General features: G+C 48.2%; 1 protein-coding gene across 4 annotated transcripts; it reads left to right on the top strand.

The window, feature by feature from the left end:
• Positions 1-161: 161 nt before the first annotated feature.
• Positions 162-23,302, top strand: LOC142564115 (uncharacterized). Of its 4 annotated transcripts, XM_075674971.1 has the most exons (3): positions 162-728; positions 6,840-7,005; positions 21,107-23,302. In XM_075674971.1, the coding sequence occupies exons 2-3, from the start codon at positions 6,902-6,904 to the stop codon at positions 23,019-23,021; spliced, it is 2,019 nt and encodes a 672-aa protein (XP_075531086.1). In that variant the 5' UTR covers positions 162-728; positions 6,840-6,901; the 3' UTR covers positions 23,022-23,302. The 4 variants fall into 4 exon arrangements, with proteins under 4 accessions (XP_075531086.1, XP_075531089.1, XP_075531090.1 ...); XM_075674974.1 differs by lacking the exons at positions 162-728; positions 6,840-7,005 and adding an exon at positions 14,203-15,017; XM_075674975.1 differs by lacking the exons at positions 162-728; positions 6,840-7,005 and adding an exon at positions 14,203-15,050.
• Positions 23,303-24,807: the final 1,505 nt, after the last annotated feature.

The raw sequence follows: 24,807 nt of genomic DNA, 5'->3' as shown, positions 1-24,807 counted from the left end.
CATATTCCTTGTTCACATTGTTTTGCTTGATTTTGATTGTTGTTATAGCACGTTCTATGCACTTCTACAAGCTTTCATAACTGTGTCTCGTCAAAGAAAAAAAAACTGCACTCTTTCCCTGCTATTTCATGCGTCCATCTTACGTAAACAATCATGGCAGCGCCCCATCGGCAAGAATCATGGTGGGCTGCTCGGCCCAGCTGATGTGACGTTTCTGAATCTTAACGTAGTTCCTGCCTCCGATTGCGTTTCCTTCTCCCTACTTCTTGATACCGAGAGATTCAACGCTGCAGCGCACGCGCCTTTGCGTCTCGGGCGGCCTCGTATTGAGGTCTGGCCGCTCGCGCGCGTTTTATTTTGAGACCATGGGGGCACGTGACGTCCAAGGAAACGGTCTCGGTATTACCAAATTTGGCTGAAATTCGAGTCGGCGACCTCCGGCTTGCCTAATATGCACCGAAGCGTAATGGAACCAAGGCGGCCGCCGCGTTTTGAGGACGAACACGACTGCGCTTTGCGGCATTTCTCGCTCGAAGTTGTTGGGCACTGCGATATGGGCACACCGGTGGTTGCGTGCATTTGTCGTACGGTGCGGTGATACGCGAACTCGCGTCGGTGGCGTCTGTTGTGACGGCGCGGTCGGTGCGGCTAAGTGATTAGCGAAAAGTGACTCGGACGCAAAGTGACAGTGGAGTGTTGTCGGTGCGCCAAAGCCTTCAGACAACTAGGTGAGTAATGCGCAGTCGCTGCATCAAACCAAGTGTAGCTCTTGTTTGCGAAATTGTATATATATTTTTGTAAATGCTTGTCGTTGCAACGCCTCGTGCAAATTCTGACTTCATAGAAACGAGATTTGATTAATGACTCTTTTGCCCATTTGCAATGATAGAAATGTGTGCCATACTGGGCAAGCACGGTTGATTGAACATTGTTGCACTGTTGTAACGTTGGCGCGGAACGTGGCTGCCGTATTTCACGCCTGTCATTATATATAAACAGGTGCAGCGATTTCCGCGGGATTTGGTGCGACAACGTCATTGTTTCAGTGTTGTTATTCCGTGTTTCGCAAATGCCGGGCTAGAGTGACCTGCCAAGCGTGGAGCTGGTTTTCTTGAAATGCGAGCGGCGCGTCTCCTATCTGCATTCGTGCTCTTCCAGATACGAAACTTGCGCTTGCGGCTTGTTGCTGCTGATTGTGCGGCTTTTATCAATCGTTGTCGGTGAGTGACCCAAACGGAACATTATTTTTCTTGCAATGAGCTACTCATTTTGATCAGTTCTGTTTGATACTCGGTCATTTTCTTTTTTTTTTGTTTGCACAACTCCAATCTTTGGGAATAACATACACTCTCTAAAAATTTTTACACCCTTTGAGGTGTATATTTACCACACATGCAATAATCGTCATCTGCCTTGCTTGCGTTTATTTTCTTGAAAATGCCGCGCCCGCTACTTACCTGTCGGCCTCGCAGCGTTAAAGAAAGGAAATGCGGGAAAGAAATCGTTATGTGGCAAATATACACCCCAAAGGGTGCAACTCTTTTTAGAGTGTACACTCTTAGAAACATTTACACCCTTTGGGGCTTATCTTGACCCACAACGATAATCGTCATCTGTCTTGCCCGCGTTTCCTTTCTTTAGCTGCGAGCCCGGCACTTCCCAGTCACGAACGGCTTGCGAGTTATCAATGTGACACAGAATTCTCGACAGGAAAGTAGCGAGCGCCGAGTTTTCAAGAAAGGAAACGCAAGCAAGGTGGATGACGATTATCGTTGTGGGACAAAAATACACCCCAAAGGGTGCAACCGTTTTTAGAGTGTACAGTGTATATAAACGCACAGAAAATCACGTGGTCGCCTTTGTCGCATATTGAAATTGATTTAAAAAGCAGAGATGTTTTTCTGAGATAACTCCTGGACCAATTTCGGTGACATTGGTTGCATTTGAAGTAGAAAGTCAGATTATAGGGACTTTTAGAAGCAGAATTTCGATACTTTCTTTGGTAACTGTGAAAGAAATATATGCACGAAGTACAATTTCGTAACTCCATACCAAGAAGAAATATCGCAGTTCTGTCAAATGCATCTACTAGTGCGTCTGAAGCGAACAAACTTAATATAATAATTTACAAATCATGTGAATATGTTGCTGTGGGTACAAGGGTTTTGCAAAAGTCCTATTCACAAGTTAATAATCCATTTTGTCCGCTTAAAATTTATTATTGTGTGCAGTTTACATAATTATTATATCGGTTTTCATTGCCAAGTTGCATAGTTGTGAACTTGATAGTATCGTTTTTCTAAATTTTGCAATTTTCAACAATTTTTAGTCAAAAAATCGACGACCTAAGTAGAAATTGGCTTCCTGTAGTCACTCGATTTTAACTTTTTTCTCTTAATTGTAATAAAACTAATCATATTTGGTGCAGCCGAGCAAAGCGATTTCTTTGTTCTCGTGTATTTAGATAGGAAACCCCGAGCTAAAGCTTCCTCGTGAATGAATTGCGTTGAGTTTTTCGACCCAAATTAACATCGATGGGACTTGCTCTTCATATAGCTACAGGAGCAATGTGTGGGTCACTGCTTTTCTGCTCTGCTGAAGACACGTGCATTTTTAGACAGACTTATGTGAAAGCCGAAATGCAACATATTTGAATGTCAGGGCAATAGGGTCACAGTGGCCCAGATGTGTCGATTAAAAACGCAAGTGCGCTCATGTGTGCGTACGTGTTGTTGTATAGTGTTGGATATGCGCAGAACTACAGGGACAGAAGATATTAAAACCTCTCACTGAATCATCAGTGTTCTCTGTGCATTTACAGGCGACTTTTTCTGGATATATATATATATATATATATATAAAGCTTTCCCGCTTACCTTTCATGGCAAGATGTCATTTTATGCTCCAGGTCGTCCATAGTAACACTTGGCACAGTTACTTGTCTGAATTTTCAAGGGAAAAAATCGTAATATTCGAAATATGGCGGGTATGACGTCACCCGTTTACTGCCGTCGTTTGCTTTACGGCGAAGCATGGTCAAGACTGGTTTCTGCTTCTCGCCGGGTAGTGTGATTTGGACATTACAAAGGAGTGTGCAGGAAGCCAAATTCGCATTTTGTCTTGACAAAGCAGTCAAGTAACACTGCTAAATGTGATATTCAATGATCCGGACACCGAAATGTGCTCATGTTGCGAAGTTGTGTGCCATCAGAACAGAGCAGCGGCAGATGCGATATTTAAAAAAAAATAGATTTGTCTTTTGTTTTATGATGTGCCGGGAAAGACGCACGTCTCTGTACTATAAATGAATGGCCATCACAGAACGGTAAAATAACCGAAAAAAATTTCTTTCATCAGTTTTGCATGGCCTCGGAGAGTGTGACATTATATCTGGCAGTCCCGAAGGCCATGACTTTGGCGTACTTCGCTTTCGCCATTCGACCATAGACAAGGGGATCGCGCCGCGGAAGTGCTTAACTGCACGGAGATGGTCCGAATTTCTTCTATAGAATTGAACGTGGAGCGTTACGTGTGGACAGTCAAGAGCCTAGTTCGAAACATCCGCTGTAATTTCATGGTTCGTTTTGTTTGATATACCACATTTGGGTGCCATATTTGTCCTGCTTAATCCGGAACGAATCCTAATTTACCCAGCCCAGTGAGTGGTCACAGGAGCGAATGCTAATAAGTACCACTGAGGGTAACTCTGGCTGCCCCTTAAGAAGATATCGATCCCATTTCAACACATTAGGACTTTCATTAAAATTTGGTTCGAGTTTTACTCAAAATTTACTGAGTCAATTATTTCATACCAGGAAGATTTTAAGCGTTTACCCTTAAAATGAAAAGTATACTGTAATAAAAATTTGCATCGTTTAAGGGATTAGCTTGTCCTTGAACACATTGCCTCCGAGATTCACGCTTTATCTCGGAGGCCATGTCCAACATATATTTCGCACAAAAAATAACTAGAGGCAACTCTGGCGCTATTGTTCTGCGGGAGCAGCAAACATGGTTGCTTAGCCAGCATGTGAATGACGGTTAGTGCAGGGATTTGCCTAACTTTCGTCCTTACTGCTTCAAATGGCTGTGTGACTTTGCGAGGTGATTATCCTCGACAAATTATTACGTTATACGTGCAACAATTGCAGGTGCGCGCTGTCTTATTGCCTTGGGTTAAAAAAAATAGAAAGTTTGCACCCTCTGGGACCTATGGTGTCCCATAACAATAATCCTCTTCTACCTTGCTTGCGCTTCCTTTCTTTACCGCTGCGAGCCCGGTATACTTGCAGGTCGCCAACGGCATGAGCGTTATCAGCGTGACACGATTCTCGACAGGAAACTATCGAGCGCAGATTTTTCAAGAAAGGAAACGCAAGCAAGGCATATGATATTATTGTTATGAGACAAGGTAAGCACCAAAGGGTACAAACCTTTTTAAGAGTGTGACACCCCACTGAACAGAATACAGATATGCCGCTTACTGTCACCTCCGTGCAAGAACGCTAGGGGGGCTGTCTTAACAGTAGAAAATTCGGTGTAATATACATTAGAGGCCCATTCAAAGGCACCCGGTCATGCCGAGATTCCGGATATGAGGAATAATGTGTGGGCATTTGGCTGGTTTCCAATAGACACACTGAAACAAAGATGATCGGCTTACGACGAACGGCTTATTAGATTAAGTCGAGCTTATGCAACCGCCATTGATAATAATAATAATATTTGGGGTTTTACGTGCCAAAACCACTTTCTGATTATGAGGCACGCCGTAGTGGAGGACTCCGGAAATTTTGACCACCCGGGGTTCTTTAACGTGCACCTAAATCTAAGCACACGGGTGTTTTCGCATTTCGCCCCCATCGAAATGCGGCCGCCGTGGCCGGGATTCGATCCCGCGACCTCGTGCTCAGCAGCCGAACACCATAGCCACTGAGCAACCACGGCGGGTAAAAAACCGCCATTGACTCCTGTTGGACGGGCATAGCGAGAGGACCAAACCGGTAGACTTGAAGGAGGCGTCTCTGCTAGCTATATGAGGAGCAAGTAGTGTTTCTGAGGGCATAAGCAGCTGCTACAGTTTCGATGATGACGTGGTGACCTGCAGGACTGACGCCATGGAAAGAATAATTGAAGAAGCGTCTTCGAAGTTATATAACGGCTACCGCACTAAAACGATCACAGACAGGAGGGAGAGAGCTAGCTGGCAACTGCTACCAGTAGGGGTGGAAAGCCTGCCTGCTCTAGAAGGTAAAATGTACATAGAAAAAGAATTGTGAGTGAACAACAGGAGAGATATTAAGAGAGAGGGAGCATATCGAGTGAAGGAGAGGATTGAACGCTCGGAAGCTGACACGGACAAGTATAGCACCTCTGAAACAGCGGAATGGTGGAGTCACCACATTGCGTTACAGGTTGAAATGACACTGTGATAGCGGCAGTGACAAATGTGAGATTGTTGAGTTTTCTAAGTGGAGCGGTTCTGTTTTAACTGGTTAATGAAATGTTTCGGTGCATAACAATCGTAACTCTAGTCATCTGGGCGTCATGTAAGTGCTTCTTGTGAACACTTGACAATTTCTTGCCTAATCTTTCGTTACGTGTTTTACAGCGAAGTTGTTTATGGTTAGGGTTCCGTGAAATTTTCATGTGCGCGAGCAAAAACTATCATCATCAGCAATGGCTCGTGCCACTGCTCGCGTGTTCGTCGCCTTCGTCTTCCACAGCTGGCTCCGTTGCCGCTCATCATGCCAGCGTTCCCATACTGCCCCTCGCGCACGTGCCACTACACGCGCCTTCGCCGTCTTCCACAGCTGGCTCCGATGGCGCTCATCATGCCAGCGTTCCCATACTGCACCTCCCTCTGCGAAGGCACTGGCCCACTGCCAGTCGGTGCGGTGATTTCGGTCTCAAATTAGTTAGAGGCATGCCAGTACATGCCAGCACGCCGGTCCGGCCGCTCGGTCGCCGCGAATGACGTCACTCTCGCCGGTTCTCTCCTCTGGCAACCACCTCACCCGGCGCTCCGGGAAGCGATGGGGGCGTGTCCGCGGGAGTGATTTAGAAAGCGATTTCCGCCCCTTATATTAACAAAACGAAGAAAAAAATTCGGAACCGTAAATTATTAGGTCTCTTCTTCCCAATCCCAGCAATTCATGGAAATTGAAAACCGTTTCAGCTTCCCTTTAATATATCGCTCGCACCTTCGTCCTCGTCTTCCACAGCTGACTCCGATGCCGCTCATCATGCGAGCGTTGCCATGGTTCGCCTCCCTCTGCGGAGGCGCTTACGGCACTGGCCCACTGCCCGTTAGTGCCGTGATTTCGGTGTGAAATTCTTCGCCTCAGTATATCACGAAATAAAAACACGAATGTTTATAACGGATGTTTATAACGAATGCATAGCACGAATGAATGCGAATGCATAAACGTGTGTGGGTACCTTTCGTCACGATGACCACCGATCAAGACAGTAAATGTGTTCGTACCTCTTTTCAAAATTTGGTGTCACCTCTTTGTCGTTTTCTACACATTCGCTGGTCTGCACCTTGACAGAGTTGAATGGCTCTAAATTTTCTTGTATTGTGACTCATTGTAATTTTTTTCTTATAACTAAATGATGGTCATGGGAACAAGTAAGCATCGAACCTTATTACATCACGCTTTGTTGTCATTTGAAATATTCATCTCAAGTTGTTTTATGATGCAAGCGAAATATGCTAGTTTCTTTGGTTAATGACAGTTCACTCATATTATTGTGCCCACATCTCTCTTTCTAGCATTCTAATTTTCAGCATGTTGTCGGTGCTCTTGTGTGACGCCTGTTCTAATTTGTTCCAGATTCCGGTAAGGCTTACAACTCAGCACCTATCTATGAGTCTCAGGACGCCATGACCTGACGTATGCAGAGTGGGTTTGGCTCGTCTAACGAATTGGAACCTGAAGCCAAGATGACGGTACTGGATTCTTCTTGCAGCACCCTTACTAAAGATCAGACAGCTTGTTTGTAAGTCACAGATGCATTCTTTTATTCTGTCTTGGTTAATTTGCTGTCGCGACAATGGGGCTCAGGATTTTTAAAAGGGAAATAAGAAACATTGACGTAATATCTCGAGCGGCCGGTAACCATATAGTTGTGGTGTAACAAGGCCACCTGGAAGATAGAAGGCTTGACAGCTTGTAGAGTAAGTGGTGACATGGCGTTGCTTTCTTGCTGTTCCCGTTGCAGCACGCACGGTTAACCAAAGCATGAACGGGATAAGCGTTACTGCTAGCATGCCATGCATAGGGCGTCTTAATGCCGGCCAGAAGAAAACATGTTTACACACTCCTCAAACTGTTTCTAGGCCTATATACTTGCCTTCCTGAGGGTTTTATTGTAGTACAAATTATACGGGCACTGGAGGCGCGCTCGCGCCGCCGCCGTGCTGTCTTGGCATCAACGGCGCATGCGCGGTCCGCACGTGGAGGGGGCGCAGCGTTTTTGGCTATAAAAGAAAAGCGCTCCGTTCAAGTGGCTCTGCAGCGGAGCCAGGGTAGCGTTATTTCGGTCTTCCCCTGTTGGCATTAGCGTTGTGGTCACGACTATAGCGTTCCCGTTGAGCAGCCGTGTGCATTACCTGCCACGGTTGCGCTGGAACGCTAGTGCTCACGTTCCAGCGCGGCTGTGACCCCACCGTGGCTCGTGCAGTGGTCTCAGAGGTGAGGCCGGTAAACTTGGTTTTGCTCGGTCCCGTCACATGCACCTTCGAGGCGTATAACGACCGTAACGTCGGCGGCGGCGCTCATCACGACAATGGATAAAGGGGCTTTACGCCAGCGTTGTGAAACGCCTCGTAGCTGCCAGGACGCTCTCCCTGCTGCACAGCAGCAGCTGCATCGCTTGCAGTTGGGTTGCGCCACTATGTTGCTGTTAGAACACCGTCCGAGGAGCTGGAGAAGAAATTACTTCAATTACTCGACCTTCGGCCTAAACTGCCTTGTATCGTTTTCTTTCCTTTAGCCTTCAGACCCTTTTCCACTCGAGGACACAGACGTACGTGCTTACCGTCGCTTGCGGCTGCCGACGTTTCATTCAGATGGCGCCAGAATGTGCGCCTGTTGTCATAGCATGGCCTCCGAGATGTCCAACACGTGCTTGTGCCATCCAGTTTTGGAGGCTTTGGCCGTGGTCGTCTCCACCTTGTTACTGCAGTAAACTATAGGTTCTTTTGCTGGCGCACTGTGACGTATGATTTATATAACGCTGACGGCAAGAATGGCAGGTGGCGTTTTTTTACCCACGCACCCGAGCCATTGTTTATACAGGTGGACCCGGGACACTACTTACGCCCAAGGTAGGGCGCCATTGTAGGGACTGTCCCGAGTCCGGGACCCAGATAGCTTGATGCTGCCAGTTTGGTTATCTTCGTGATTCCTTCGTTCCTTCAGTGTCGCTGATCTCCTTCGCGCTTCTCGTGCTACGAGTACCACAAGATCTCTTCAGCTTTGATGAACTTGCTGTACAGTGAACCACGAACGTTTACGGACCACGGGATCTCAGAAAACGTAGAATTTCCGAACATCCTGTAACAGTAGCCGGTAAAACAGTACATCGCAATGTTAACTGTTCGCTTATGCTATCAGATGTTGGGAAGGCGAATACCTTTCGGAGCTACTCAGATTTTTCTGAGATTCTGTGCCCCGTAATGTTTTGTGGTTGACTGTACGTGGAAATGGACCCATCTACTGTTCATCTCAGTCCACGGATTGACCATAAAGGAACGGCTCGTGTGGATTATGACCAGGGCATCGAAATTAACCGGCCTGATAAACTGCGTAGGTAAATGCGCACAACCTTGCACGCGTATAGCTTTGCAAAGTAAATTTTTTTAAAGTGGTATCTCTCGACACAGGCATGAAGGCGCCAAGCAGCCTGAGCTCGCTTCTGAATGTATTCGGGGCTTTCAGACGACTGACGTGACGTCACGGCTAGGAGTATCCATGCAGGCATAATTGCGTCACCGAGGAGGGGCTGGGCAGAGATGTATACCGTCTTTCGTCGCTTGGCGCCCATAGGAGTCCTCGAGATGCGAAAACAACAAAGGCGCGAGGTCATACGGCGCGGGGCGCACTCTGCGATTTGGCAACGCGGCCTCGCGATGTCGAGGGGGACAACGAACGCGGGGCTGCAGGCCTAGGGAGGAATGCACTGTGTTCAGTGTATCATCTCTCGCCGTGCTTTGGAACTTGGCCGAGGGCCAGGGTGGAGTACGTGCTATACAGACAGATTCAGTGGTCGTGTCTTTAAAGAGGACACGCTACTATCGCACGTTTGCGACCGTACAGAGAACTGCGTTTTTTTTTCACTACAAATATTAATAAAAAAAGAATGAACGACTGGTTGCCTGCGTACAGTGCGGACAGATTCTGGAAGCCACTGTTCACTCCGATCCAATATGCGCCAAAGCTCGCGGCCACATCACACCCACCCTGCCCAACCAGCAATGGTTTCCTCAGTGACGAAAACCAACCTTGCGTAGTGCACCTATAGCCGTGATGTAGGCGGAGAATGGACCAGTGACGTCATGGCCGCCTTATATCGAACATCAGCTATATTGTGCCAGCTTTCTTTTCTTAAATAGGCGGCTTACATGTACCAATCCATCTACAGAGACAATACGTATGCCACTGTTTATCAGGGAAGGCAGAATATATTGTATACCGTTACGGTATACCTAAAGATCTTAGCAAAGCAAATTTTAACTCCGTTTTTGGCCTCGTATAATCTCCTTGTTCGAGACGACCACCGATCCGCGGGTCTGCGGTCTCGCGGAACGCACGTTCTTTCTTCCGGGCGCCTCACCGTACTCCGTTGCGCGGCTTGCAGAGCCCGAGGTGCACGTCTCCCTCTTGTCTGTCTTTCTCTCGCCCGCGGTTCCAAATCTTGCCAAATTCGCTGACGCACTCAGTGCCACATGTAGGTGTGGGAGAGGAGTTGCCGGGCTCCCTCTCTCCCCCCTCACCCTCCTGTTCTCCCCTCCCTCCCTGCAGGCTCCGCCCCAGCCGCGTGCCAGGCGGCTGCTGCCGTGCCGCTGAATGCGCGTAAATCCGTCCCCAGGAGAGAACGGGTGCGCGAAACCCAGTTCCAGAATTAGCCTAAACGGGAACGGAAAGAGCCGCTGGCGGGCACCGGACGAACCGCAAACTGCGTCAGCGGCAGCACCACTGCCATAGAGGCTTGCCGGCTGGGCTATCCTTGTATATACGCCGTGTTGTTGCTGCTGCTTCTTTCAAGTGGCTCGCCTCTCCCTCTCCCTGTGTGTGCGTGTGCGCGCGCGCGCACGCGTGTGTTTGTGTGTGTGTGTGCCCCCCTGTCCGTATGTCTTTCTCTCTGCCTCTCTGTCTGTGTGTATGTGTTTGTCGGGATGTGGGCCAAATGCTCTTCGTCGACGGCCATTAACACGCTTCCCCATCCGTCTCATCTCGGTTCCTTTTTCTGCTATTCCGCTCCGTTTACTTCGTGTTGTGCCGTAGGCCTACATGCCTCCCCTCTCACTTTCCTTTTTTTTTTGTGTGTTTCCATAGTTCTCGTTTCCTAGCAAACAGATTAATTGTTTCTTCTTTGGTCCATGGTTGGCGGCATGGTTGATTTTAAGGGTGCTTTGTTTACCTTGCCTTCTGTATGCGTGTTGAGTGGTAATTTACTTGCTCCAGATCTTTTTCTTTTAGGAAGTTGTGGAATTTCGCTGCAGCAGGTTAAATGGACATCAAAGAGAAGTATTCAGCTGCCTTGACAGTTTACGCTTTTCAGAAAGATGAGGCCTATGCGCAACCCGACCGGGCGTCCCGGCTTAGGCGGGTCTTGCCCTCTTTTAACGCCGTGGTCCCACTGTCCCGCGGCTTACGTGTGGGACTTTATTTTGTCGTGCTATGGCCTCTCCGGACCTCTGGTTGTCCAGAAATGCTTGCCCCTCTTTTGAGAATTGGCTGTAGACTACCTTGGGTATGATTGTGCCATGTTTAAGTATACTGGAGAGGCCGGCGGAAAAGTCGAACAATACCGGAAGTGAGGCACACGATCAGGCTATCCTTTAAATGTTCGGAAAGCGAACCCTTCGCTTGCTCCCGCGCGATTTGCCAGAATGACGTCTTTCCTGGCGAAAGCGCGATTCTGATCAATGAGGCAAGGGCAAGCGAACGGCTCGCTTTTGGTACTGTTTTCAAATCGCACCGTAGGGTTTCAACGCACAACCATTTTCTTGATGCAGTTAAGAGTGGACTTCTTTAATACGTTGGTTAACGTGCAGCAGCCAAGCCAGAGTACACTGAACCAGCACTAGGTGGTGTCGACTGAACACGCTGTCTTCTTGCCGTCTTGCGTGTCACGTGTGTGGTGTTGGCAGAACGTCGAATAATGCCGAAATGCTAGTGCAAATTTACTGAATAGCTTGGAACAGAGCTTTTGTTAACGTAAACGAAACTTGGAATAAATGTTGAATTCTGTTTCTATCAATCTGCTCCCTGTCCTCTCCCTCCCGTGTCCCGCTCTGGCGTCCTCGGAATCTGGTGAAATTACCTGTACGTGAACATTGGATTGGTAAGCAAGAAGGTAGACGCTGGTCACAGTTGGTGCTGCTACCTGGCCGGTTTTTCACTGGTACGACTGGTTTTGTTCCCTAACGACGCCGGCTTTCGTTTCGGTACTCATACCGGCACGCCATTTGCCGGCTTTATGGTCCTCCCGTAATCGGCACATTGTAAGCTGCATCGCAAGCGCTCTCACGCGTTCATACATACCAGACAATTGAATCGTCGCAAACGGATTCATTGTTAAATCCTTAAGCTTTCTTTCATTCTTTAAAGCGTCATGCATACTATTGCCATATAAACTGCCACATATTGCTGTGTTATTCATAAGGCATTGACTTACCTTGTGAATAAACTATATGTAACTACACTATGAACATAAGATTGTACAGACTGAAAAACGCCTGACACGCTGCAGAACTGAAGAGACTGACAGGACAGCTTTGCCACCGTAGTTTCGTAGTTGTTACCACGTGGCCTATAGCATGGTCTCCTAAGTATTATAGCTGCAGTTAACCGAAATTTCAATTTTCCCCTTAGCCTTGTGCATACATCTATACCTGCGAAGTCCTTCTGATCAACTTATGCGCCTTTCTTCTGCAAAAATTTCTTGCGCCTTGACAAACTGCAGTATTAGAAAATCAAATATTGGAGTTTCACGTGCCAAAACGACGATCTGATTCTGAGGCACGCCATAGTGGCTGGGGACTCCTGATTAATTTTGACCACGTGGGGTTCTTTAACGTGCACCCAATGCGCGGTACACTGGTGTTTTACAGCGAAGCTGTTAGCCTCTAGTTGGTTGGGATTTTTCATGGCGTGCTTGCTTAAAAACAGCAGCTGGAATAGGAGTTTGTGTTTGACTTTCCGCGTAACAGAATGATGTTTTCTCGTATATTCGAATTACAGTCGGATGGTAACATGTCTGTAGCTTGTGTGTAAGTCGTACTTTACGAATTCTCTGTCATATATTTTTTTAGAAATTAAATTATTTCAATAACGCATTTGCGCTGTATAGGCAGAGAGCTTACAAAAATGACAATGTACGCTGTGCTAACGCTATCGCCACATAGCGGCTGCAGCAACCTAGCGGCTGCAGCCACTCAGGCAAATCTCAAACGGCAGCGGGAAAAGAGCTTTGTCTTTCAGTTTCCGCGAAACAAATTTAGGATTTCTCGTATATTCGAATAACCATCCGAAGCGATCTTGTCTGCAGCTTGTGTTTAAGTCGTACTTTACGCATTTCCTGACGCAGTTTTCTTTTAAACATTAATTCAGTTCAATAAGACACTTGCGCTTGGCGGACGGCTTTGAAGGATGAGGATGTGTGCTGCACTTCCGCACGCATCCGTGCGCGCCTGGCGTACGTCGATTGTGGTGATGGTGCTTGTGTAACGTCGCCTAACGTCAGTTGGGCTGGAGGTACTTGTTTGACGTCCGCCCCAGCTTCGTTGTATATTCGCTTTCATAGGGTAGAATGGAGCTGGATGTTTTTGTTTTTTTTTTGCGTTTCACCCCCGTGGAAATGTGAGCGGTGTAGCCGGGATACGATCGTACGTCTTTGCGCTCAGCAGCGCAACGCCATAGCCAATGTGCCACCACGGCAGGTAAACTGCAGTATAATTTATCGTTTCGGTGTATGCCTCATTGTTGTCTTTCACGTTCGGGCGCTCGTGGATGCGGTTTTGAGTTTCTTTTTATTTTTACTCTATCTAAAGTCCCATGAGCATGCGCGCTTTCGGTTTCTGGTCTTTGCGGAAGTGAACCATTCATTACACCGATTGAGCAACGTTGAGCGTCATGCCGAGGACACTGCCGGTGTGGAATTTTCCAGTTAAGTTACGAGATTAACATGGGGCGGGGGACTGGGTCTCCACAAGCCAAAATTTATTGTAGAACCTTTCTATTCCAACCTCCGTGTCTTTCATCTGAAGCGCTGAGGGGGTTCGCCGAGGTACGTACAACCGAATCCCGCAGTCGTCCTTCAGCACAGTAAAGGTTGCTACTATCGGAGGTGACCTAAATTTCGTTCCATGTTACAATTTTATTCTGCAATTAAGGGCAGCAGCGTTCGGGCTTCGGGCCGTGGTCTCCGCAGCTTCATTTAAGATCTTCCAGACACACGTCGTACTGCACAGCGCCGTTGTCGCCGTATAGTGGTCTACCGCCCATCATATGGGCACGTCTTGTAGACGACTGAAACAACCGTCCCCCTCCCCCCTCTCTAACATTTTTCGCTTCCTCTTAGGTGAAGCAACGAGAATGACGACGCTCTATGAATAGTAGCAGAGTGCCTGCAAACGGGCCCGGGCCACCGAGCTCCTCCGCTTCTAGCCTGCCTACTCTCCCTCTCTCCCCTTCCTTCTCGTGCCCCGCTGCGCCGTTGCCTTTCTTTTTCAAGAAGGCTGAAACACGCACGCCAATGTGGGGTGGGGAGCCCTCGAAGTGACTTGTAAGGGGAAAGAATGTCTGGGCGCGCGAGCCGCCTGGCTGCGGTGAAGGCTCGGGAGCTCGGGCACGGGGCCCGAAACCTTCTTCTATCGCCTTCTCTATCCCCTCCCCCCTTTTCCTTCTCGCCCCCCTTTCTCCGCCTTCTTTGCTCAGTCACTCAGTCACTGATGGCAACCTCGCGCTCATCGGCGGCTTCCTTTCTTCTTCTTCCCTTTTGGTTCGTCGGAGAAGCCGTCCTTTCTCCCTCACATGTTTTTTTCTCGAGGTCTCGAGAGAGGAGGAACGTGAGAGATGTGTGTGTCTGCACGGATGATGATGAGGAGGAGGAGGGGAGTTGGATCCTCTCTCTTGCCCCGGCGACCTGTAGGCTAGCGGCGTCGTTCGCCCCTTGGCTGACGATCCTGCGCCGCGCGCGGCGAGGCCTGAAGAGGGGAAGGAGTCTGCGCAGTTGGTGAAGAAGATGGTCGGTGGTGGTGTCGGTGGGGCGGCTAAATTTGGCCCCAGTTTGGAGTTTTCGGTGGTGGCCGTTTCGCAGTGGAGCAAAGAGAGCGCGGGTAGGGGAGGGAACGGAAGCAGAAGATGGCGGGTTGTAAGGGGGGCTGGGGGATGGCTCCGAGCCCTTGCGTCACTCGTCCCCGGCACCCCCCTTTCCCCCTTCCTCAGGGTCCTTCTTCCTTCTTGGCTCTTGGCAACACCCCCCTCCTGCCGCTCGCTTTCTCATCTTGTCCCTACATGTCGGTCGAGATGCGCTCAGGTGCCTGGATGACTGCGCCGTTTGGGCGCATACTGGCAAGCCGAGACGTCAGTGGCTTTACTGCGCTTCTCTGTGGAAGATTGTGCTGCCCGTGGCTGCTACTGTGATGTGTTGGGATCCCCGCCTGCGGTGACCGAATGTCCGTTGTTGCCGGATGTGATCGTGTGGCCGCGCTATGCAGCGCGGAAAATAAGAGGCTTGTGTAACCAGAGGTGTCGTTGAAGCTCCACGTCCTGCGTTCTACAGTGAGTTCGCTCTCTCACCGTAGTTGTGCAATGGTCGATGCCGACCTCCGGTCCTGGACCGGTTATTCTTCTTGTGTGTGTGTGTTTGTGCGTGTGTCTCTCTCTGGTGAGCTGACGCGTGAGACTTTGGTGTTTCTTTTTTTTTTTCGCGTTCTTCCTTGCGTTGTTTGTTGGTCCTAATAACTTGTTGATTGAGCGCGTCACAAGGAACTAGGCTTACCAAGAACGAAACGTGGCCCTTTCCTGACCAAACGGGATGATATTATGTTGTGTCCTTCCGGATTGGGCGCGCCATCTGTGCGAAGGACCTCCATTGTCTGGGACTAATGGCACGCTCGTTTCCTTTTGTGGACATTGCGAGTACATTCACTGTGATCATCGGCGTGTCGCGTAGCAGTTCCCTCTGGGCCCGTGCTTTGTTAACGGTTGAGAAGCTTGGATGCTTTGACATGTGAGCTTTCTTTATTTTACTTTCGGAACTAAAAATAAATTCCTCTGGTTCCAGGCGCGGTACCGATGTTGGCTGCGTAGTCGTGATGTGTTCCGATTTCAAGGAATCGCCGATACAGCATCGAGCGCTCTGACTCTAACATTGATTGGGCCTTGTCAAGTTGAGCCCTGCGAGTCGCGCTTCGTCCAGGAGACTGGATCGCAAATTAACGAGCATGAAATGAGTTTAGGTAATGTATTAGGAAACTTAATTTTTGGTAGCCATTTCTTCTTGTTATTTTTTTCAGCGTGCTAGTATACGGATGCTGCGGAATCTGCCCAACGTTTTGTATTGTGAAATTATGTACTCTTGACGAACGTGGTCTGCGGTATATAGACAGGCATCTTCCCGCGAATTCCTTCTCGCGTTCGCCGCTTGGAGTTGGGTACTCGACTTTGCTGACATTGGGCCAAGGCCTGTCTGTCTATATTTGGTCGTCTGTCTGTCGCGTGACTCGCACTTCGGTTTCCTGCTTCCGTCCATCCTCAGACGTGCGTGCCCAGGCCTCGCTGAAGGCATGCTGCTGGTTCTTCGAATATTTCGTGTCCGTGCCGTACGACTTTGTCCACGTCGTGTGCACACTTAGCCGAATCAATACGTTCTGGACGCGATGACGGCGTAGTATGTTCGGCTAGTTTCCGCGGAATGTGGAATGCTTGCCTCGGACACTCGAAACTTGCCGAAGTTTCCAGGTTTCGACCGAACAGTTTCGCTTTGTCGGTAAGACACGTGTTTCCTCGATGCGGCTGCGTCCTTTTGGCTACCCGCTTGAATCGCTTTTGCTTATAGCTGTGGTACAGACTGACTTCGCAGCAGCGTGGACGCCTAATGTTTCGACCTACCCGTGTACCGCTTGATGTAACAGTGACTGACTGTGATTCCCTAGGTTCTGCGTTTACATCGTCGGTCTTGAACTTCAGCTCGTATAAGCCTAATGGTTTTGTCATCTTGGAAGCGCACCCAGCGTTTCTTTGATCAGAGTACTTTCTTAAACGCTATTATCCACTATTTTACCATAGCGTTATGCGGTATACTGATGCTACTGCCTGCTGCCACATCGCATGCTCAGGTGGGAGATAGCGACAGAAAGTTACAAGAAGTGACAAAAGTGTGCGATGCGTTCGAAACAGATGTTTGTCGCATTCGCCGGCATACTTTTCTGCTTAGTTGCCATGTTCGTCTTTTCTTTTTAAATTAATTTGGTGCTTCTTCGGCCCGCTCATCTCTCCATCTGACCGCTGCGTCGCGGGACATATTTAGAACTCGCCCGCGCACCCTGGGTCCTCCGGTGACTAAAGCAGAAGCGCGTGATCAGCGCTTTTTGTTGTTGTTACCCTACATGGTCATATGACGTCAATGTAGACGACCGCGCGCTGTGCGCAGAACAGCGCCGTCTGCACCGACGTCGTCTGCGTCGCACATATATCCCGTTTTTTGAAAAATTCTTGTCGATCAGTGTTTTATTTCTTCGTTACTCGCTGGTTGCCTGCGTGCCTTGACAAAGTCGTGACGCTTTAAGCAGACGTGTTTGGTTGATACATTTGTGGATTTTGATTCCAGGCTTTAGAACTGCGCAGTTCCCTTGCATTAATCAATGATTGGACGGAGATAAGCCAACTTGTAAATGTGCCTTTCTATTTCAAAGATAATTTCTATACATGTGCCAGCCAATTACGTTCGCTCGTTTTTTATGACTTAATTCAAGGCGTAGGCGAACTTCTTTCAGTGTCTGCGTCACGGGGGAAATGTGTTTATGAACGCTAAGGCACGCTAGGCAAGTGCACTGTAGTTATGTTGACGGAACTTGCACTGAATTAGGTTTCTTTAAAAAGTATGGTTACATTGTATTGCTTTAAAAAATATGCGAGAGGTCAGCAATATGCAGTCTGTATATAGTTGTTTCTTGTTTTCGGCTATACTCTGTGACAACCAAAGAATTCAGGGCAAGCTCCGCCCACAAAACTGTACTGTACCTGCTCTCTTAGCCTCCGCGTTTCAGAACGTACAATTTCTCGAGAAACGCCGACATTGAGGTGAGCTCGCCTTCGCCGTGACGTCACGGAAACGAGCGAACGTTATTGGCTCGTGCAAATGTACACATTCTCTTTTGAGTTAAATAGCGATGTATTTGCGAAGTGCTGCACTCTTGAGTTGTCATCAGCCGCAGCGCTTTCAAATAAAAGCCGGTGAATATACTTATTTTATTCATGTAATATATTTACATTTCAACGCGCTAAACTAAATATGCCCCAGGTCAGTGTATGGGTTAAGAATTAAATGTGACTTATACAGCGGAGGATGTGTCCAACCTATCAGTCAAATGTTACTTAGCACACAGTGCCATGTAAGGCAGACCCGGAGAAAGAAAGAAAAAAAAAAACCAAGCAGACTCAGTTATAGGCTATACACATAAGCGAAACAGATGTGGTTTTGTATGGAAGCCGGGGATATAGCCATATAAAATTCCACAAGTGTGACCGTATAAGAAGCCCATATATGGACAAATCATAAATTGGGCAAGTGTTGCCATGCATGGAAAATAAGGCCCCTCTATATGTCATATATGTTCATTTCTGCCAAATTTTGACATTTACGTTCATATATGGAATGTTCATATTAGTCCAGCTAGGACATTTTAGCAAGAGTATGCACAAAAGGCTTGATTTCGTTTGCGTTCTTGTGCGCGTACGCGCGTTTGATGTGTTGTCCCGTGGAAATTGCCCGAACTTAAGCCGAAGGAGTTTTTGAATGTACCGATTTTCTTGCAGAATATTGCTGTACTAGCGATCATTTGTTTTGCCGTACTACTCGTACGTGTTGCGCAATCGTATGCATCATTTCAGTGGGACCTAGAGAGCACTGAGAAGCGGCCATAGTTCTTCATAACTTTAAAGCGTAAGGATCGGTTGGCTTTGATGAACCGAAGAGATTATTATTCAGCATCGGCATGCCTGCACCGTGGATTCGTATTCTGCAGTCAAAACTGCCCCGCAACTTCGCTTCAAACTCCGGGAATGACGTATTTGTGCGTGGATGAATCGGACGAAGCGCGTGGCTTCTCGGAATGGGGCCGAATGGATGTTTTTCACTGCGGTATTCTGTAGCATAAATTAACACCCTTACGCGCTCATTGGGTGTGGGTTCTAGGCCCATTTACACCCACGTTCAGGGTGCAATTTATTTTACAGTGTACCACGCTGGTTGCGTCGCCCAGAAATTGACTACCAGGAAGGGGCTGTAGCTCCAAGTTCCTCCTATTGCGCTAAATATACGTGGAGAGTATAGTTAGAGAAACACGTGGCAGAGTGCAGTTGGCGAGTGTTCCATATGTTCTTGCTCAGCGCCTGTAGCGTTCTGTTGCTGAGCACGAGGTCGCGGGTTCGACTGCCAGCCTCGGCTGCAGCTCAGTTATATGTACATAAAGGAACTGAATGTAAAAAAAGAAAAGCCTGTGCCGAGGTTATAGGTGCTGAGTAAAGAACACTGGTTGATGAAAACGTGTTCTAGATCTCTCACGCACGCGACCACCGCATCTGTCACAGTCCAGGTGTCACTAATTCGAATCAGTAGAGTTTATAATAGCGTTTACAACCAAACGTAAATACATTACATATAGGTAAAGAATTGGCGTTGTCCTCACTGCGCATGGTCAGTGCGTTATTGTGTTTCTTTGGTTTACGTGCGCAGCGGTGCGTAACGTACCTGATTTAACGTACCGAGATTTAGTTACGTTCCCATACGTCGAACTAAATCTCTTGAATTCCAAACACAGCGCAAGAAGTACACATACACATAAAGAAGACACGAAAGACGCGGACAAGCGCTACTACCAACTCTTTATTCCAATCGACACACCCTCCGAGATTATATTTATTCGGGCAGACCATGTATGCTGGGAGTACCTCCCATGCGTCAAGAAGGGTCTTTTTCCTCTTGTCTCTGCCCACTCAAAGATAGTTAAAAGGGGCAATCGCGTTTCAGTGCTTGGATGGCGCGCTTCGAAAGTCATGCCCGCATACAATGCAGCATAGCTTTGATAATCACATTGGTCGCCTATTGGCAGTGGGATTTCCTGAGTCCTTGTTGGTGCAGTGGACGAATTTTTCCTGCAAAAGGTGAAGAATAGAGCCGGAGCGGAAAGCGCGAAGACCCAGCGATGGACGGCGAGACCCCTATAGTAATGCCTTCTATGCATAAAGTCACGCACAACCTGAAGAAGGTCGCAAACAGGCATCGCATTCCCGTGGCCTTTACGGCTCCTAATAAGCTTTCCAGGCTCTGCCCTCGGATTTACGTTGACAGCAAGCGATGTTGCAAAACCAGACATGAACACCCTGACGTAGGGTGTGCGATAGGAATGGTATATCCACTTCCCTTGAAACGTGGAAATGTGTATATTGGCCGCACCGAACGATGCATCAACGACAGGCTCTGGGAGCACGCGCTAAAAGTTAAGAAAAAAAAGAGGGCTTTATGCGCATTCTATATCCACAAAAATTCACCTATCTGTGTAAGCCAAGCACCTATTCTTTTGCCCAGTGCCGAACTGGATTTCTTGAATTTGCTATTTAAAGCAGGCAGCAGTATTGTTAACCTGTTTAGTTTTTGCTTATGTTTATCATCTTCGCATGGGATAAGGGGCATGGCGTTTGTGCGTCGTTCACTTTATAAAATCGGAGGGTGTGTCGATTGGGATAAGTTGCTAGTAGCGTTTGTCCGCGTCTTTCGTGTCTTCTTTATCTGTATGTGTATTTTCTGCGCTGCATTTGGAATTTACAGTGTCAGACCAACTAGCCCGACACACGGTCCTTCTAAATCTCTTGAAGGTACTCGCGCTGTAACGTCCCGCAAAGGTGCTTGCGTTTAACGTACGTGAGACGACAAATGCTATTCTAAAACTGTCTAATCAGGTAATCTTACTTTCACCGTCATACCCGCTAAATACTCTGGGTTGCGGCCACTTGTACAGCCACGTGTTTAAGTGCAGATATGCTCCCCACGTTGACGGTGACATATAAAGTTTGTTCTTTGGCCCCTTGTGATGCCTACATATGTGCAGCCCTTCGCCACGATTAAACATTACCGTTGCTAGTCAGCCTTTGTGTGTGTTGTCGGATGTTTCCTCTCATTTCTCAGCCAGGTCTAATAAGCTTAGTGGCCTAGCCAAGGATATTATTTTAAGAAAGGGCAGAAGGGAGGCTCGCACTTGATTGGAGGAGGATGGCAGGGCAGGTGGGTGTTGCACGTTTGATTCCAGGTATCCCTGGCAGACATTTTTTTTTCTTTGACGGGGGAGGGTACGTACCCCAGTATGCCCCCCCCTCCTGGCTATGCCCCTGAGAAGCTAGATGCAGTGAACTACCAGACGCTCTAATATTTCAATGTAAGCACTAGACTAATTTATCTTCAACTGCGAGGGGTCTTTTTTTTACACGAAACACAGTCAAAATTTAATAGTATCCGTACAGTTGAAGGTTCCGCTCACAGAGTCCCTTAACCCGTGTCGACTTCGGCCAGCTTAACATCATTAAATTGCCCGCACCTGACACGTTATTCGACCAACAGCACCTATATTAAAGTGTCGCCTTCCTCTTTGCAGAACTGAGGGCGGTGCCGCTACCAGACACGCTTCGGGCAGGCCGGACAAACAGCGTCAGGGCAGCGGCTACTTCCAGCAACTCTTCCACGCCCCCAATGGGAACCTCTTCAGCGTGCTCTCACCGCTGCAGCAGCGCGGCGGCCGCTTCTGCTCCATGAAGCCTGCGTTCCTGTGCCGCCAGCCGGCGCAGCAGCAGCAGGGCCAGCGTGCCACGCGCAGCCGGAGCGGCCGGCGCGGTGGCGGCAGCCGCTGCCTAAAGTTCCACAACTTCATCCCTTCCGAGAGCATCACCTCGGAGAAAGACGATGGCTCGCACGACGACGTCTGGAAGGTGCACGCCGAGTGCAAGCTCCAGGAGGAGCATGGCACCAAGCAGATCATGGTGTCCCAGTGGTCCGTGTCTTCTTCGGACGCGCCGCCGCCTTCGTCGTCGTCTTCCTCTTTCGTACAAGCGGCGACGGAGTCAAGGCACTCGGCCGGGAACGATACCGCCGCCTCGACCGAAGCTGAGAAAGCTACGCCGTCTCAGCTGGCTTCCAGGTTGCGAGTGGAGGTGACGCGGCGGCAGCCTGCATCGACTTGCCCACCGCCTGCGCCGAGCCCAACCAACAGAGCTGCAGATACGTCAGGACCGAGCACGGACTCACGGCCCCAGCAACAAGTCCAGGTCACTTATCAGGCGGGACCCGTGGTCGCTGCGGTCACAGCTCCACCGCCCGCGCCTGCGGACGAAGAAGCGCTTCGGGCGACGCCCGGGTGTTTTATTCCTTCCAGAAGCAGCGAGCTCCTCAACGAGCTCGCGTCATCATCGTGCTGCTCCGAGGACGTCCCAAGCAGGACTGACTCGGCGCCCGCGTCACCGAATTGCGTGGCCGACGCGAGCGCCGACACTTCTGTCAAGCAGTCGGAGATCCTCTTCGAGTGCCTCTCCAAGCGGCACCGAAGAAAGCCCTCGCAAACGCGCAGGGTCGTCCCTTACCGAAAGTACCTGTCCCTCTTGGAAAATGATGAAGCTTCCAATGCGTCGCACCCTCTGGACTTGTCTATGAAGACAAGAGTGCGCGCGACAGAGGATGCTGGTGCCACAGTGGGCAACAGCGACAGCTGTTGTTTCTCGCCTGCAGTGTGTGGCGCGTCGCCTTTTGTGCCCTGTTGCTTACCGGCCTGTTCCTCGCAACCGTACCTGCCCAGTGTGCCCTCAGAGCACTATCATTTTCCTTACCAGGACCCGAGGACGTCCGTGTCTGGCAGCTTCGAGAAGTCTCCACTCCAGGTTGCATTGGAAGCACCTCTCACAACTACACCAAACCGTAGACTCTACAGTGCTTTTTCTCAGCCGAGTCCACTTGCTACACTGGGTCACCAGTCTATGGTGTCCGCATCTGTGGTGCCTACTACCCAGTTGCCATTTGGCTATGCCCTCTACTCGACACCAACGTCAGCTTCTGGTGCTGGTGTCAGGCCATCACACCCTCTTCAACCACAGTCCCATACAGACTGTTCGGGCAGTGGCAGTAGATCAGCATTGATGGCGGTCCTGCAGAATTGTCGAGACCCGAGGACCAGCAGTGGCCATGGTTCATCAACAAGCCCGTCACCCTCGGAAGCACCACGGGGTCTTCGCAAACCGAGCCAGAGGTCACTGATCAAGCAGAAGCTGGAGGACACGTTCAAGCAGAATGGTTTCCTCGTCAAGACCAAGCAAGTCTCGGATGGTGACGCCACCTTCTGCAAGTTCCGTCAGCTTCGCAAGTACACACGCTACTACCTCAAGAGCTGGCACCACCACCTTCCAGCAGAAGTGCACAAGCTCTGGAAGGGTTTCCTTCCACCTAAGACACTTCCTGGCCCTGGGAGCTCAGTTGATGATGTGGCCAGGGATGCTTCGCAAGGCTCACTTTCTCTACCACAATAGAAATATGGCACCGTGCTACGAATTTCACCATGAAATTGAAGGACAATGTTTCTTTTTTGTTTGTACAGTGTTTAGCTTGGTTAACTCAAGTCATGTTGGTGTTAAGCCAACTTGAGTTTGAGTACATTGCCCTGATTAAAAAAAAAACATTGCCTTGATTAATGAGACCGGATGTGCTCAACGAAGTTCTTAAAAACAAAATTGTTTTTGTTTAGTTACCTTATCTGAAATCGACTGTTTATCCTATGTCTGAATTTTTGCAGTCTCTACCTAAGTAGCTAAGTTTTGAAAGCCAGTTCAGTCACTTTTGGAGACCCTAAGACAATTGTGTTAAATAAACATGGAACAATCTTGCATGAGAACAAACCATTCTCTGTGATAAATCAATCTGAGAACACAGGAGTACTCCTGTAAAAGCTGTGAGGCTATTTAGGCCTTAATGATTGAATTGTTATTATGTTTCGAAGCCACTACAACAGTGTCTTGTGTTTGTTATCAAGCCATGACCCCCCTTGTATTTGATTTTTCCTGAGTAATAATAATAATTTATTTCAACCAGTGTAGCGTGATGAAGGAGGTAAAAAAAAGCAGCCATCTGCTTACATAGTTTTATCTGGTGTATTTCGTTCTGATCCTTTCTTATATTTTCCGTGTTTTCGCAAATAGGATATTGCTTATGGGGGAAAGCTGCCTTAATATTTACTCAACTAGTCTTCATTTTAAATATCAATTTGAGCCCACATTTTCTTTCCTGCCACTTTCACAGTGGTTGTCATGCAGTTTTAATCCTGTGGTGAACACATAGATTATGTAAAGGTGACCAATAATTTTGTGTTCACAACTGAAAACAACTTTTTTACTATGAGCAGCAGCTCTAAGTGATGCTTTTTGCTTCTTGCAAAGGTATAATTTCTATCATTTTAATTCTTTTGAAGTTTGGGATGCTTGCATTGGAGTGATAATTGTGTAACATGCATTTTAAGTTCATGTTTCGTGCAAGTATATACTTAAGGAGAATGTTGACAATTAGCCCACAAATGGCTGATGAACACCATGGAGAAGCTTTACTTTTATGATTGGGTGTGGCATAAGCGTAATTATACTATGAAGACTAAGCAGTAGCGTGCTGTGAGGCACTAGTGCTTGTGTGTGCTTATCCTTCAGGTTTGAAGTAATGGATAGCCTGCCTCCACCATTTCATGATGGTTTTATTTATACTAGTTATAACCTATGGTGTGAACAGCGAGAAAGACAGAGTGAGCAGATGGTGCAAGGTGTTCACAGCACCTGTGTTGTCTACTCCATGAAACTTTTCTTGTGCCATCCAGGGTCTAGATGCTCGTTTCATTCTTTCATTTGTCTCAAAGGTTGTGAAGGGCTAGGGTGCTGATCATAGGGACTCTATAATGTGAAGCAGTGATCTTTGTTCATTTGCTAAAAGTGCACATATTGTGTATTGTGCCAATTCGACCACATGCTGACTCTCATTCTTTAACAATGCCAAGCATTCTAAAGTGTTTTCAAACAGTGGTCTTGACAAATTAGTATTCTAGATTAGAAAAATAGGCAGTGGACTGTGTGTGGTATTCAGTGTAATTGTTAACGTGCAAGTGTGTATTCATTGTCACTTATGTTAGTCATGGAAGAGGGAAGTGTTTACAATTACACACAGCGCAGCCTAGTAGTCTTGCAAAGTGGAATGCGGCTTGGCTTGGGCGTTTGCTCACTGGGGGCTGACATTGATGGCATCCCTGAGTAGCTACTAAAGTAATGGCCTTCGAGCAGC

This window comes from Dermacentor variabilis, chromosome 11, assembly GCF_050947875.1.
Source record: "Dermacentor variabilis isolate Ectoservices chromosome 11, ASM5094787v1, whole genome shotgun sequence".
Classification (NCBI taxonomy): Eukaryota; Metazoa; Arthropoda; class Arachnida; order Ixodida; family Ixodidae; genus Dermacentor; species Dermacentor variabilis.
The sequence above is the reverse complement of the archived record's forward strand: the minus strand, read 5'-3'. Positions and strand labels throughout refer to the sequence as shown.

Excerpts from the sequence above, each read along its gene's own strand:
- LOC142564115 (XM_075674971.1), top strand. The coding sequence starts at position 6,902 with ATGCAGAGTGGGTTTGGCTCGTCTAACGAATTGGAACCTGAAGCCAAG. Across the intron at positions 7,006-21,106 it reads AAAGATCAGACAGCTTGTTT|AACTGAGGGCGGTGCCGCTA; the intron begins GTAAGTCACAGA and ends TCCTCTTTGCAG.